We start from the raw sequence: 13,900 nt of genomic DNA on the forward strand, positions 1-13,900 counted from the left end.
CACCCTGGGGTGGTAGTTCCGCTGGGGACAGAGGCAGCCAGGCGAGCGGAGTGAGACCACGGGGGTGGCTTGGACTGAGCAACAGAGTCTGAGCACTGGCTCCAGACTAGAAGCGGTGCCCTCGGCGTGAGAAATCCAGGGCTGATAAGGACATAAGCAATCCTCTTTTAATATTTACTGCAACATGGAGGCACTTCTAAAAATGCCAAGTTTGGGGGCTGATGCAATTACTCAGAAGATAAAAGCCTTACTACACAAGCCTGACAACCCGAGTTTCATCCTCCAGACTCACAAAGTGGAAGGAGACAACGGATTCCTGCAAGTTGTCCTCTGACTTCTAACACATGCACTGTGACATCTGTACACACACACACACACACACACACACACACACACACACACACACTGGGTGGTGGCACACGCCTTTCATCCCAGCACTTGGGAGGCAGAGGCAGGCACAAATGTCTGGGTTCAATGTCAGCTTACATAGAAAGTTCCAGGGTTCCCATAGCTACAAACAAAAACCAAATGCACACAATAAGCGTACATTTCAAAAGAATGGCAAGCATTTGCAATGTCATGAGTATGTGTGTGCAAGAATCCCAGGACACTAAGTACAACATTCTCATTAGAGCTGGTCCTTGAATGGCAGCCAGGATGGGTGTGATGAAAGTTCCTTGTATTTGTCCAGGGTAATGTGAATGAACACTTTAAGGAGAGAATCAAGCCCCATTTAGATTAAACTGTGTCACCCTCTGAATCTCATTAGAAGATAGGGCACATTCAGGTATTCTGGCAATTATTAGCATCCCAGAGCCATATTTTGTTTGAGCATAGTTTGAAATTCCTTGGAAACTTAATCTTAGTGACATTTAACAAAAAACGGTATCCGTGACAAGACAAAGAAGTGACTTGTTTCTTCTAAGTTAGCTAGGAATCAAGACAGAGTCGAAACCAGAAACATTTGTGGTTGTTTTCATTCAAGTAATCACATTATAAATTAGTGGTCTTAGCCCTAATAATCTTAAATGCCACTTTATTCATATTTTATTACACTTGTTTGTGCGTGTGTTTGTCAAGGTGTGCACATAGAGGTCAGAGAACAACTTGCCATGATCAGTTCCCCCGTTCCACCATGTCAGTCCCAGGGATTAACTTTAGGCTGTCAGGTGAGTACCTTGACCCACTGAGCCGCCTCTCCAGCCCTTAGACATTTACATTCAGTGATGAAACCTTACCACTCAAAGTGGTTGTTTCCATCCTTGTAAATCCTGGGTTTGGATTTTTCCAGCCTGGCCCCTCAGAGTTTATTTCTGCAAGTCAGTGGCCCAAGTGGTCACTTGAGAACCATGGGTAATGGAAGGTATGGGTCAAAACTGTTTCCGTGTCTCAGCATTCAGCGTTATGCGATGCCTGCTCTGCTCTCTCCTTGTCTCACAGCACCAGGGGAGTCTTTCTTAACCCTCTTCTGTCTTACAGAGATTTCCAAGGACGGCAGGGCAGCTTTAATCAATTTCTTTCACAGAGTTTAAGTGGGGTTATCTTGATGTTATTCTCAGGGCATTTCCCCTGCTCTGAATTCTACCCCAGAACCTTATGAGACATCTTTACTTTGTTCTGGAGACTATTGCAGATGTCAAGTCTTGGGGGTCGTGAATTAGTTTCTAGATGACAATGTTTTGCTACTTTTCTCTGTCCGATGCTGTGTTTAATGGCCTTTACTAATCCCTTGCATAGTGTTATTTTCATCCAAGAAAAAGTTTCTGGGAAGCCGATTTTTGGGAGAAGCCAAGACTGATGCTCTCCCTAGCTTTCAGGAAGACAGAATTGGGGACAGCCAGAGTTGGTAATGGCAGAAATGCACTCTCCCAACTACCTTTAACTGGGTTTCTGGTAGGAACCAGAGGATAGACAAATAAATAAGCCACATACGGCTGGCATATGAATGCCTGCACAGCATCCCTTGCCTGGGAACAGAATACCTTCAATTAGACTATACAGCTGTAGGCACAGGAAGGGACAAGGCCAACCTAGGTTAGAGGCGGTTTGTTGGAAAGCGGTTAGGGGGCTCTCAGTACCAACTGGAGGTTAAAGAAACTAAGAGAAGAGAATGGGGGAACAATAAGCTGAAGAGAAAAGGTGACTGTGAGGATGTAATGTTCGTCACATTATCCATTTGATTGTCTATCTGATATCAATTATATACCTGATAATACGTCTTCGGGTATAAAATTCAGAAAGGGAGCATCCAGGTAGCCAGGTGGTTACTGGAGCAGGGATAGAGTGTGTGTGGGGAAACCTAGAGAATTCTACATGAGCATGAGGACAGAAGGGACCCCTCTCCGCGGACTCGCCGGTTTCCTCCCTGGCTTTCTTACTGCTGGCCGGGCTACTGTGATTCTTGGGATGGACATGTGCGCATATGTCTAGACACGTTCTCTACCACTGGGCTAGCTCAGTCCTCTTCTACCTTCCTCTTCCTGCTCTTTTACATTTCACTTGTTTAGTGCTGTGCCACCGAGCTATATACTCAGCCTCCTTTCTTCATTTTAAGTTGATTGTCTCAGATCCTTTGTCACAACAGAAAGCCATAAATCTCATAAATTTGATGGAGGGAATAGAACCACACCCTAGCTGTGCAAATTCATGGCTTGAGCTGAGCCCAGAGCATTTCTGTCTCTGTTCTAAGTATCCTTAAGCCTAAGCTCAGAGACCTGCAAACATACAAGATCTCCCAATTTGTTTTCACTAGCTTCTAGGAGGAAACAGTCAAGGCATTCCATTAGTAACCACTTGTTCATGGCCAAGAGTCAGCCTAACACAGGGAGTTGAGAGATACACCCTGGAGTTCTTATTTGAGATGGATGAGGTTATCTTCAAGGTGGTTATTATATTATTTTCAGGATTTCTTTATACCAACACCCTGCCTCTGTTTTCTACTATTTCTCTCCCTCCTTCTCTCCCTCCCTTCCCCACCTTTCTCTCTCTTACACACACACACACACACACACACACACACACACACACACACACACACATACACACACACACAGTTTTTTAAGACACGTTCCTCTGTGTAGCTCTGGCTGTCCTGGACCTCATTCTATAGACCAGGCTGACCTTGAACTCACTGAGATTTGCCTGACTCTGCCTCTCAGATTTGGGATTAAAGGCATGAGCCACCACTGCCTGGCTTCCTACTGTCTCTTTGACAAGAGAAATTAGATCTCTCCACAGAGGCCCTTTCCTTTGCAGTGGATGTTTCAGCTTAGCTTAGATAATTTGGGCTTTCAACTGGCATGTGGTAGCTTCTGTTAGAACAGACAAAACACAAACAAAAACAAACCAGCAAAAATCCCATTTCCACGATCAAAGCAATCTTTATTTAGAGGTGCACAAGGGCCAGATGACCACTTCCCCTTAAGTTGGGGTTTCAGAGACTAGCCCCTAACTGGCTTTTGAGGTTCCATTTATAGAGAAGGGTTAGGACTGTTAGAAAACAGATGTTGAAATTATTGGCTGTTAGCACCTGGACAGAAGGGGTTTGATTAGGCATGGCCCCCATAGATCCAAGTGTTTGAATGCTTGGCCCATAGGGAGTGACACTATCAGAAGATGTGGCTTTGTTGGAGAAAGTGTGGCCTTGTTGGAAGAAGTGTGTCCTTGTGGGGATGGGCTTTGAGACCTTTTACACTCAAACTCTGCCCAGTGTGGCTCACAGTCTCCATCTGCTGCCTGTGGATCAAGACGTAGAACGCTCAATTCCAATACTATGTGCGCTTGCGATAACCTCTGAACCTGTGAGCCAGACTCAATTAAATGTTTTTCTTTATGAGAGTTGCCATGGTCATGGTGTCTCTTTATGGCAATTAAACCCTAAGACAGGAAACTCAGGGCTCAAGGCTGCCTAGGAGGTAGGTAAGTGCAAGAATACATCATGTGGGAGTCACCACATGTGTTCAGGAGCTTAGCAAAGAAAAGGGATTGGTGTACATGATGGGGTCACAAGTTCAGCACAGGTTAAAAAACATGGTTTTCAGGATGCATTCATTAGGTTTAGGAAACAGAAACTTATTTTTGTAAGGTATGGACACTTAATATAACAATGTATAATAGGCTGGAGAGATGGCTCAGTGGTTAAAAGTACAGACTGCTCTTCTAGAGGTTCTGAATTTATTTCCCAGCACCCACATGGTGGCTCACAACCATCTGTAATGGGATCTGATGCCCTCTTCTGGTGTGTCTGAAGACAGCTACAGTGTACTCATATACATAAAAATTAATTTACAAAAACCAATGTATAACATTGTGGCTCCTTAACAAAGATGTGGCCTCTGTTTTGGTGTAACAGTTTTCTCCCCATCTATTTTTCTGAAGAGTGAACTATGATTTCTAGCCTCCCCTTCCCCAACTGCTCAGAGCCTCCCCAGACACAACCTCCAACAACGAGGACTCCACTGGAGGTTTATTGGTGGAAGTAGAAGAGCTTCTTGGCACAAGCACCATATCATCTCTCCCATGGTTACCTGGCCCACTGTGGGAAGCAGCATTGTAGGAGGCAGAGCAAACGTATAGAAGGCAGGGCTGACACCCCATTCTGGCCAGGTATTAGGGTCCCAAAAAGTTCTCTCCTAGGGAGCTGGCTACAGGAGCCTGCAGGAAGTTCTTGCTTGAGTTCTCTTGCTCCCAGAGACTGTGGGTCAAAGTGGCTCTCAGGGGCATACCAACGCAGGATGCCACTGGCGGGGGTGTCTTGCAGTTGTTGGAGTAGTCTGTTTTTGTGGCAGTGTTGGTGTGTCTGAGGGAGTCCAGAGATTCCCAGGTCATAGAAAGCAACAGAAAAGAAGGAAATAATTGTTAAAAATCACCTTAAGGGATGGAACAATATCTCAGCAGTTAATAGCACTTGCTACTCTTCAGAAGGCCTGGGTTGAGTTTCTGGTATCTACATGGCATCTTAACCTGTCTATGACTCTGGTTCTAGAGGCTCTGATGTTCTTTTCTGTTCCCCAAAGGCAAAATGCCCATTCACACAAAACATTCTCCTTAAATAAAATATTTTTAAAGGCTGGAGAGGTTAAGAGCACGTATTTGTCTGCCGGAGGACCAGGGTTCTAGGCTAGCCAGAGTTACATAGTGGAACTTTGTTTTAGAAAAAACAAAAGCACAGGCCCTGATGGTGCCTTTAATCCCAACACTGAAGAGGCAGAGGAAAAGGTAGCTAAGGCAGGCAGATGTCTGTGAGCTCAAAGCTAACTTGGTCTACATAGTGAGTACCATGACAGTCAAGAGCTAAACAACGAGACACTAAAAACAAAACAACCCAAACCAACCAACCAATCAGAAAACCCAAAACAAACAGGAGCCAATATGGTGACCCTCCTGGAACCCCATGCTTGGCAAGTGGAGGCAGGACATTCAATGTCATATCCTGTCTCAAAAAACAATACTAACAGCAACAAAATAACCCAAGAAAGCTTTTAAGATGAAAAATCAACTAAAATTATTAGGAAATGGTAAGAGAAAATGGTGGCCATGTCTCCCACTAGGAAAACATAAATATTTATTCTTATCATTTTATGTATATGGGTGTGTGTGGTCTAATTATGGTTGGCTCAGGGCGTGGCCCAGAGGATGGGAGGAGAGGAGAGAAGGTCCAGGCGTGGCCTTGTTGGAAGTTTGTCCTGGCAGGGGTGGGCTTTGAGACCCTCCTCCTAGTTCCTGGAAGACAGTCTCCTTCTGACTTCTTTGGATAAAGATGTAGAACTCTCGGTTCCTTCTGGGCCACTCCTGCCTGGAAGCTGCTATGTTTCCTCTTTGATGTTAATGGACTAAACTCTGAACCTGTAAGCTAGCCCCAGTTAAATGTTGGCTTTTAGAAGAGATGCTGTGGTCATGGTGTCTCTTCACAGCCATGGAACCCTAAGACAGGGTGCCTGGTGCCTACGGAGGGCAGAAAAGCCTGGTGGAGCCCCTGAAACTAGAGTTACAGACAGCCATTTGCTGTCATGTGGGTGTGGGAACTCAGCCTGTATCCTCTGGAAGCACTCTTAACCAATGAGCCATAACTCCAGGGCTGAAGAAAGGAAATATTTTGGAGGCTGAGGCAGGAGGATTGTGGCGAGTTCAAGTATATTCAGAGCTACAGGTTGAAACCCGCAGTCAAACAAAACAAAAACAGACAAACAGGCAGACAAAACAAACGGGGCAGGACTGGGGGTGTAGCTGAGTAGGCAGAGTAGTGACTGACTAGCAAGCATGAAGTCATGCTGGGAAGAGGAAGCAGGAAAAGTCAGTCAGGATGACAAGAAGCTCATGGGGGAGTGGAGGGGGGATGAGAAAGGAGGGGAGGGGAGGGGAGGGGGAGGGGAAGGTCAGGCATATCAAGAAAGTATAATCAAGCATCAGGCATTTTAACTTCAAAAGTGAAGCTGCTTTTGCAATGTGAAAGGACCAACTTTTCTGTAAGAACTCTCCAGAGAGGCAGCTTTTACAGCGGGACAACTAAAAACCCCTCCCACTGGAAAAAAATCACAAAGAGATTTAAAAAAGGAACTATGGGTTAACAACAGCCTATGGCTTACTTGTCCTGCTCATGGATGCCTAGTCTTCGGCTGCTTGTTAGGGAATTAAATGAAACTTGGAGCTAGGGGGAGCCTTTGGTCACTATCCATTTTTACCCAAGAGGTAGGAAGGGCAAAGCAGAGGCTGCCAGAGAGGCCTTTGTGAGCAGGGGTTAGTGAGTCAGTAGCTAACTGACTTATTTATTAGTTCACATTTCTTGGAATTAATTTACTCTTTTTCTGTTCCTCCTGTTGCCAATCTGCCATGTGAAAACAGTGGAGTTTATCTGCGGAATGAACATTCCTGAACGCCACCAACCCTTTCTCGAGCACAAGTTTCCAACCAAGTGTAGGGGACAATGTCATAGGGCTGGCTATCTACAATAGAAAGGACCAGACTGATAGAGTCATAGGCCCTATGAATCTAGGCTAGGGCGAGGCTGGGGCTGACAGCACAGGACTCACCTGCCTCCCGAGAGCTGGTGTCTGTTTGAGTGTTCTAAGAGACTGCTGCTGGCCCGGTCAGCTGCCAACAGCATTAGGGTCTCACTGTTCTGGGAGGATGCCGCCCGGCTGCTTTCAGGCTGTACAGGGAAATGCAAGTCAGAGGGCCCTGCTCCTCACTGAGCGGCTCTGCGCTCTCAGGCAAGGCTCTGATGTGCTGTGGAGGCCGTGCTATCCAGAGAGTAAAGCGTGGACCCTAGAGCTGCTGATCTCTAAAACCAGTGACTGTCAAAACACCAAAGCACACTCCTTAATAAAGGCAGGGAAGGAGTTCAGTTTTACGATCTCAAATTCAGAGCCAGCTAGCAAGCTTTCTACCCGTGCTTCCGCACTGGGAAGGTCCAGGCAAACCTCACACCCCACAGGGATTCAGGGTATTACCATGTGCTTGCAATTCCAACACTACGGAGGCTAAGGCAGGAGGATAGCTTAAAGTATGAGGGCAACCTGGGCTACATGGTTAATTCCTGCCCAGCCTGAGCTACAGAGATGGGAGATCTTGAGTTTGAGGCCAGCCTGGGCTATGAGGTCCCATCTTTACAAAAATCCAGGAAGAATAAAAGCCTATAAATGCACATGTAGCTATGTTCAAATTCACTGAAAACTAAAGATGTTTCTTCTTATCTCTCATAATAGGAGCCATTCAAACATGTTCCGGAGGCGGGGAAGTGATGCCTGAATGAGGGGAAGTGGCTATGATTGAACACAATCTGTTCTAACAGTGACACGATTGTATTCAGTAACATACATACTGTTCCTAAGATCCATGAAGATTGGCTCCAGGATCACCCCCCCCCTGCTCTCCCCCCCCCCCCCCCGTGATGGTTTGTATATGCTTGGCTCAGGGAGTGGCACTAGTAGAAGGTGTGGCCTTGTTTGAATAGGTGTGTCGCTGTGGACTTTAAGACCTTCATTCCTAGTTGCCTAGAATTGAGTTGTCTGCTAGCAGCCTCAGATGAAGATGTAGAACTCTCAGCTCCTCCTGCACCATGTCTGCCTGGATGCTTCCATGCTCCTACCTTGGTAATAATGGACTGAACCTCTGAACCTGTAAGCCAGCCCCAAATAAATGTTGTCCTTATGAGAGTTGCCTTGGTCATGGTGTCTGTTCACAGCAGTAAAACTCTAAGACACCCCCTTCTAGTATGAAAGCCCTCTCAAGTCCCTTATTTGCAATGGCATACCTTTTGCAAATGCCTTGCATAATACAATACTGTCCCACTATATTGTTCAGGGGACAATAAGAAGGGAACAGTGGTTTTTTTCCTGAATATTTCTGATCCAAAGTGTTGGGTGGATCCATGGATGAGTGACCGGCATATATCAAAGGCCAGGTGTTCATTTGCACATGGGAACATATGAGTGTGTGCATATGAGTGTGTGAGTTTGCATATGGATATATATATATATATATATATATATATATATATATATATATATACTTCTGTTTATTTCTCTGCAGACCCCCCGGGGGGGCTCCCACTTACTGTTGTTTCAGTGGAGGAGTTGGGCATCTTGGGTACCAGGCAGTGAGTGAACTGGATCCTTGGGTCTTTGGTGGTGATTGACAGACCTTTCTGTAAAATGTTCACCAAGCGGATCCAGAACTGAAACACAGCCTGTGGATGTTTCTCGTGGAGCCTCAGGTAGTAGATCTTCTCAGTCACTGTCCTAACCCGAAGGATGCGCTGGGTCTGGTCATAGATTTGTAGCTCCACATACTTCAGAGGAAGAATCCTAGGCATAGGCAGGAAATTGTGTGTTGGTGTCTGCTGCTGTCTGGGAGATGCTTCTGCTCTAGGACTGGAATACCTGCTGGATCTGACTCCCTTCTTATTTATTTGCAGGATCTTGGTTCTTTAGTAAGGAACCACATACCTTTAGGTGTATGCCTAAATTCCAACACTTGGGAGCTAAAGGCAGGAGTTCGAGTTCAGCTTGGGCTACGTGACTTTCTCTCAAAAAAAAAAAAAAAAAAAAAGTAAATAAAAAGAATCTGCCCGCATCAAACACTGTTGCTGTAATTGGTGCATAAGATCTCTCTTAATGTTCACAAGACTCTTGGGTGTGGAAAGGTAAGTGTTGTCAATTACTCAGTTCAGATTTTGTAGTAAAGCCTCGGAGAAGTTCTGTGAGAGATGGAGGAGGTGAATCGATGACCGAAGCACGTATCGTATCGTGTGAGTCTGCAGGCCTGCCTTTGAATCCCAAGCACTCATACTAGTTTGTTCGTAGTGCTCTGTTCTATTTTGCTTTTAAAGAACCAGGCATTGTCATATATACCTGTAACCTCAGGGCTGGATGCCAGGATAGGTAGGTAGATGCTGGGAGCTCACTGGCCAGCAAACCCAGTCAAACTAGTGTACTTCTGCTTCACTGAGGCCAATAAAGGAAATGGATGGATTATGGTAGAGCAGGGACATCCAACACATCCTCTGGCCTTGCACCCTGACACACACACACACACACACACCACACGCCACGGTGAGCTGGGCACAGTGGAGATCCTAGCACTTGGAAGATTAAGGCAGGAGGATTGGGCCTTTAAAGCCTCAGTTAGGAGTTGGAGGCAAGGATAAACTATAGGAGGCCTGTCTCAGAAAGCAAAGCGCATGCAAAAATGCTCTAGGTTTGCTCAGTCTTCCCGAGGAGGGATTTGAACAAAGATTTCTTGGCTCATTCCTAAGTCTTCCACATCTTAGACTCCTTGCAGGAACAGTGGGTGTTTCCTATATGGCGAGGCTTTACGATTTTCTTTGATACACTGTCTACTCCTCCCAAGTCTTGGGTTACAGGTCTGTACCACCTCACTGAGTTTATGCTGAAACTAGCTAGGACTGGGCATGTGCTAGGCATACAGTCTGTCCACTGAGCTACATCACTACCCCCTTTATTCTATTCTTTTTCTAAGATTGTGTGTGTGTGTGTGTGTGTGAGTGTGTGAGTGTGAGTGTGTGTGTGAATGTGTGTGTGTGTGAGTGTGTGTGTGAATGTGTGTGTGTGAGTGTGTGTGTGAGTGTGTGAGTGTGTGTGTGTGAGTGTGTGAGTGTGTGTGAGTATGTGTGAGTGTGAGTGTGTGTGTGTGTGTGTGTGTGTGTGTGTGTGTGCCACATATCCGTAGGTTGTTTTGGAAGCTAGAAGTGTAGGTCGGAGTCACAGTGAGCTTCCCGACATTGCTGTTGGAAACTGGCTCTGGACTTTAGAAAGAGCAGCAAGGACTCTTACTTACTGAGCCATCTCTCTCAACACCCCCGCCCCCTTTTGAGACAGGCTTACCATGCTGGGTTTGGCAATATTTTTTTTCAATCTCAATATCTCAAGCCCTATTTGACTTTAATGTGCTTATTGTCAACTCTAGTGACATGAGTTCAATCCCTAGAATCCACTAAGTAGGAGAGAAACAACTCCCAAAAATTAGAAAGGGGAAGGAGAAGAAAAAAAAAAGCAAGAATTTCATTAGCTCCTGTCTTAATTTCCCCCCATCTTCTTGAGAATCTCCCACATCTACACTGATAAAATACAAGGAAGCAAAGGCTCTTCATGAATTCTTATAAAGTGAGTTCCAGGCAAGACAAGGTTACACAAGTAGACCCCGTCTCTAAAAAAACAAAACACCTTAAAAATTAAAGGGAAGTAGAGATCTTCCAACACGGAGCTGGAGACAGAAACGGTGTTGCAAAACGAGTCAATGTGCGTTGAGCAGAGCTTATGAGGAGCACTGACCTGGAGCACTGCCCTGGAGCACTGCCCTTCCCATTTGAACCCTGCTCACCTGGACAGTATGCATACACTTGTCAATCACCCCAGCCCCTCCCTCCAGCCTTTGTTACCTGCTGAGGGTGATGACAGGGGCACCAAGTGTGCTACAGGTGGAGAATGGACCTTGAGGCCCGGTGACATTGGCCATCAGGAGGATATTTGGGAGTGGCAAGGAGGGCACTGAAGAGGTTACTCCAAGGATCATAGTGGCAGATCTTTCGTAGTCATCCATCCAGTTTCCTTGCTTAGTGACCTGGAAATCAGACACAGATATGTGGGTCAGAAAGAGGATGTAGACCCTAGTCAGGGCCGTCTCAGCTGGGTGAGCTAGACCATTACCTGCTACGGATCTCTTTTGTTGCTCTTCCCAGACACCCCGCATAGTACTGCTTTTTGTAGAGAAACACACGTTTAACTTTGAAAAGATACACTAGTCACTGGGAATTGAGGCAGGAGAATCAGCAATTCAAGGTCATTCTTGGTTTCATGTGGACTTAGAGGGGGGGCAGCCTGGGCTACATGAGACCCTGTCTTAAAACAACAAAGGGACAGAGGAACCAAAAAGATGTTTAGTAAGAAAAAAAGCAGAGTAGCCTTGGAAATTTTATACTTCCTGTTCTGGGTCACAGGAACCAGCGCGTCTTTCTAACAGCCTGGGAGAGGCAGATGGGAAGGAGAGGAGAGGAGCGTGCAAAGAGCTACGGAACGAAAAAGACCAAGGGGGCTGGAGAGTGTCCCTCAAATAAGAGAGAGCAGCTTGTTGCAGGGACTCAAATGTCACAAGGACTTCTGCTCCCAAAAGTGCCCGGGGGCTGTGGCAGGACAAGGGCAGTGGATGCTCCGGACTGGGGCACTGTCTCAGCTCAAGGCAGAGAAACACCAAAGCCGGGACGACTTAGGAGCCACAGCTAAGATGGAGATGCCTGTGTTCACAAGCCCAGTGGTCTCCCAGGGTTCTAGACTCCGTGCAGCCCTGACAATTGTGCATCCCATGGGGCAACTGGGGACACTGGGAAACCTCAGGAAGACTGAAATTAATTCCTACCAGTCCGGCCAAGTAACACTTCTCGAAAAGAAAATGAATTCTGATTTAGAGGAAAAGGAGTGGCATTTCTCAGATCCTGCGCTATGCAATAGGCTCCGTAGTCCTTACAAAGCAGAGGGCCGTAGACACCGGGAGAGGGTGTTTAATAAATGCTGGGAACTAGCCCATGTTGGGATGGTCACAGGGAGACAGTGACATGGGAAACAGGGACAGGGGAAGAGATGGAACCAACTGAGGAGCAAGTCATCTCAGTGAGCGGCAGGTCTGAGTTTGGAGACTCCTAACTGCTTCAAAGTTTGATCATGTAGAGCGATGAAGTAAGAGGCCAAAAGCACCACACAAACTGAGGGGTGAGTAGAAATTGAGACAGCCTTGATCCCACGTTACTGCTTCCACACCCCAGGCTTGTTAGCGACTGCCCCAGGAACATAGCTGTCCACTTTGGCAGCACGGGAGAGGGGAGGACTGGAAACACTGAACTCATTGCTGTGAGAACCTCACACTGGATTCCTGCAACTTCCTGGAAAGGTTACCACCATCCCCTCTGGAACTCGGTGCTACTTTCTCCCTCCATTCAGGTGGGTCCTGACAGCTGCTCCTCCAGTCAGTCCAGACTCTCCACCTTAACCTGGGTATTGTCAAGTTTCTCTGCCCGTTCTTCCCCAAACCCCAGTGATTGCCATGCTGAGTGCTAAGGACCCCATCTGTCTGACACATTTCACAGCTGCCAAAGTCCAGAGAGGATGCCCTGTGTGTCTGTAACCATGCATGGCTGCTCCAAATGGTCTCAGAGCTTGCTTAGACAGTTACCATTGACATAGTTAAACTGAGCTAGTTCCTTCAGGGCTAAAGAAACAGCTCTGCCATTAAGACTGTTTATTGGGACTGGGGGGATGGCTCAGTGGTTAAGAGCACTGACTGTTCTTCCAGAGGTCCTGAGTTCAATTCTCAACAACCACATGGTGGCTCACAACCATCTGTCATGGGATCTGATGTCCTTTTCTGATGTGTCTGAGGACAGCAACACTGTATTCACACACATAAATATTTTTTTAAAAAGTTTTAAAAATCTGCTTAAAAAAGGAGTGTTTTTGATCTCACAGAGGACCTGGAGTTCAGTTCCCAGCACCAATGTCAGGAAGATGACAAAGGGCTTATAACCTCAGCTCCCCTGGATCTGCCGCCCTTCCCTGACCTTCCTGGGCACTGGCCTCAGTTGCACAAATACACAATTAAAACTTAAATAAATCTTAAACAAACAAACAAGCAACAAAACATTTTAACAGATGCTTAAGTTGGGTGTAGTGGCATACATCTTTAACCCCAGCACTCAGGAGGCAGAAGCTGGAGGGTCTATGAGTTTGAGGCCACCTCTAGACCAACCAAGGCTACATAACAAAACACTGACTCAAAACCAAACCAAACCAAAGCTTTTCTCTTATTCCAAACACCACCTAACTCTTTGCAGGTAGTGTGCAGGGAATTCCCACATTACAAGCACAAAGGGAAATGACCATGGGAGCAGGCTGTGGGAGGGAGACTGGAGAAGGTACCCCCGAGATGCAGAAGGTACCTGGATAAAGGTGCTCTCAAAGACCACTGAGTCAGAGAACAGGTTGAATTCTGGAGAATGAATCAGTTGACAAAGGAGGCCATCTTCTACTCCGAGTTCCACTCCAGGGCCTGGGTCCCTGATTGCAGGAGGGAGGCCCCTAATTTTACTCATTGGTTCTTAAGAAGAATGGGCTGGGGAACATCTCTGGGGCTCCACACAGACCCAGCCCAACTCCAAGGTGTTGGTGGAGACACGGCTCCCCCCACCTCCCAGCTCTAGCTCCCTGCTTGCTTATGGTTAGGCATGTCCTCCGGGGCTGGGAGGGCCTGTCAGCTCACAATGGCAGGAATGACATCAAAAATGCTAACAGCAGGAAAGAGAGAGGAGGACAGGAAGGGGGTTCACAGGCCTGAGAGATGACTACAAGCCAGCAGTAAAGTTCCAGATTCTAAACACTGGCCGTTTCCCAAGGCA

At 46.6% G+C, this 13,900-nt stretch overlaps 1 protein-coding gene across 1 annotated transcript; it reads right to left on the reverse strand.

Annotated features, from left to right (window-relative positions):
• Positions 1 to 4,608: 4,608 nt before the first annotated feature.
• On the reverse strand, positions 4,609 to 13,597 carry GARIN1A (golgi associated RAB2 interactor 1A; the record flags this gene model as incomplete). The annotated part of the gene is made up of 5 exons (XM_080932094.1): positions 4,609 to 4,798; positions 7,029 to 7,147; positions 8,555 to 8,804; positions 10,898 to 11,079; positions 13,445 to 13,597. 5 exons carry the CDS (start codon positions 13,595 to 13,597, stop codon positions 4,609 to 4,611), a joined length of 894 nt encoding a protein of 297 aa, XP_080788220.1.
• Between the last annotated feature and the right edge of the window lie 303 nt (positions 13,598 to 13,900).

Source organism: Micromys minutus (assembly GCF_963924665.1).
Source record: "Micromys minutus genome assembly, chromosome: 18".
Taxonomy (NCBI): domain Eukaryota; kingdom Metazoa; phylum Chordata; class Mammalia; order Rodentia; family Muridae; genus Micromys; species Micromys minutus.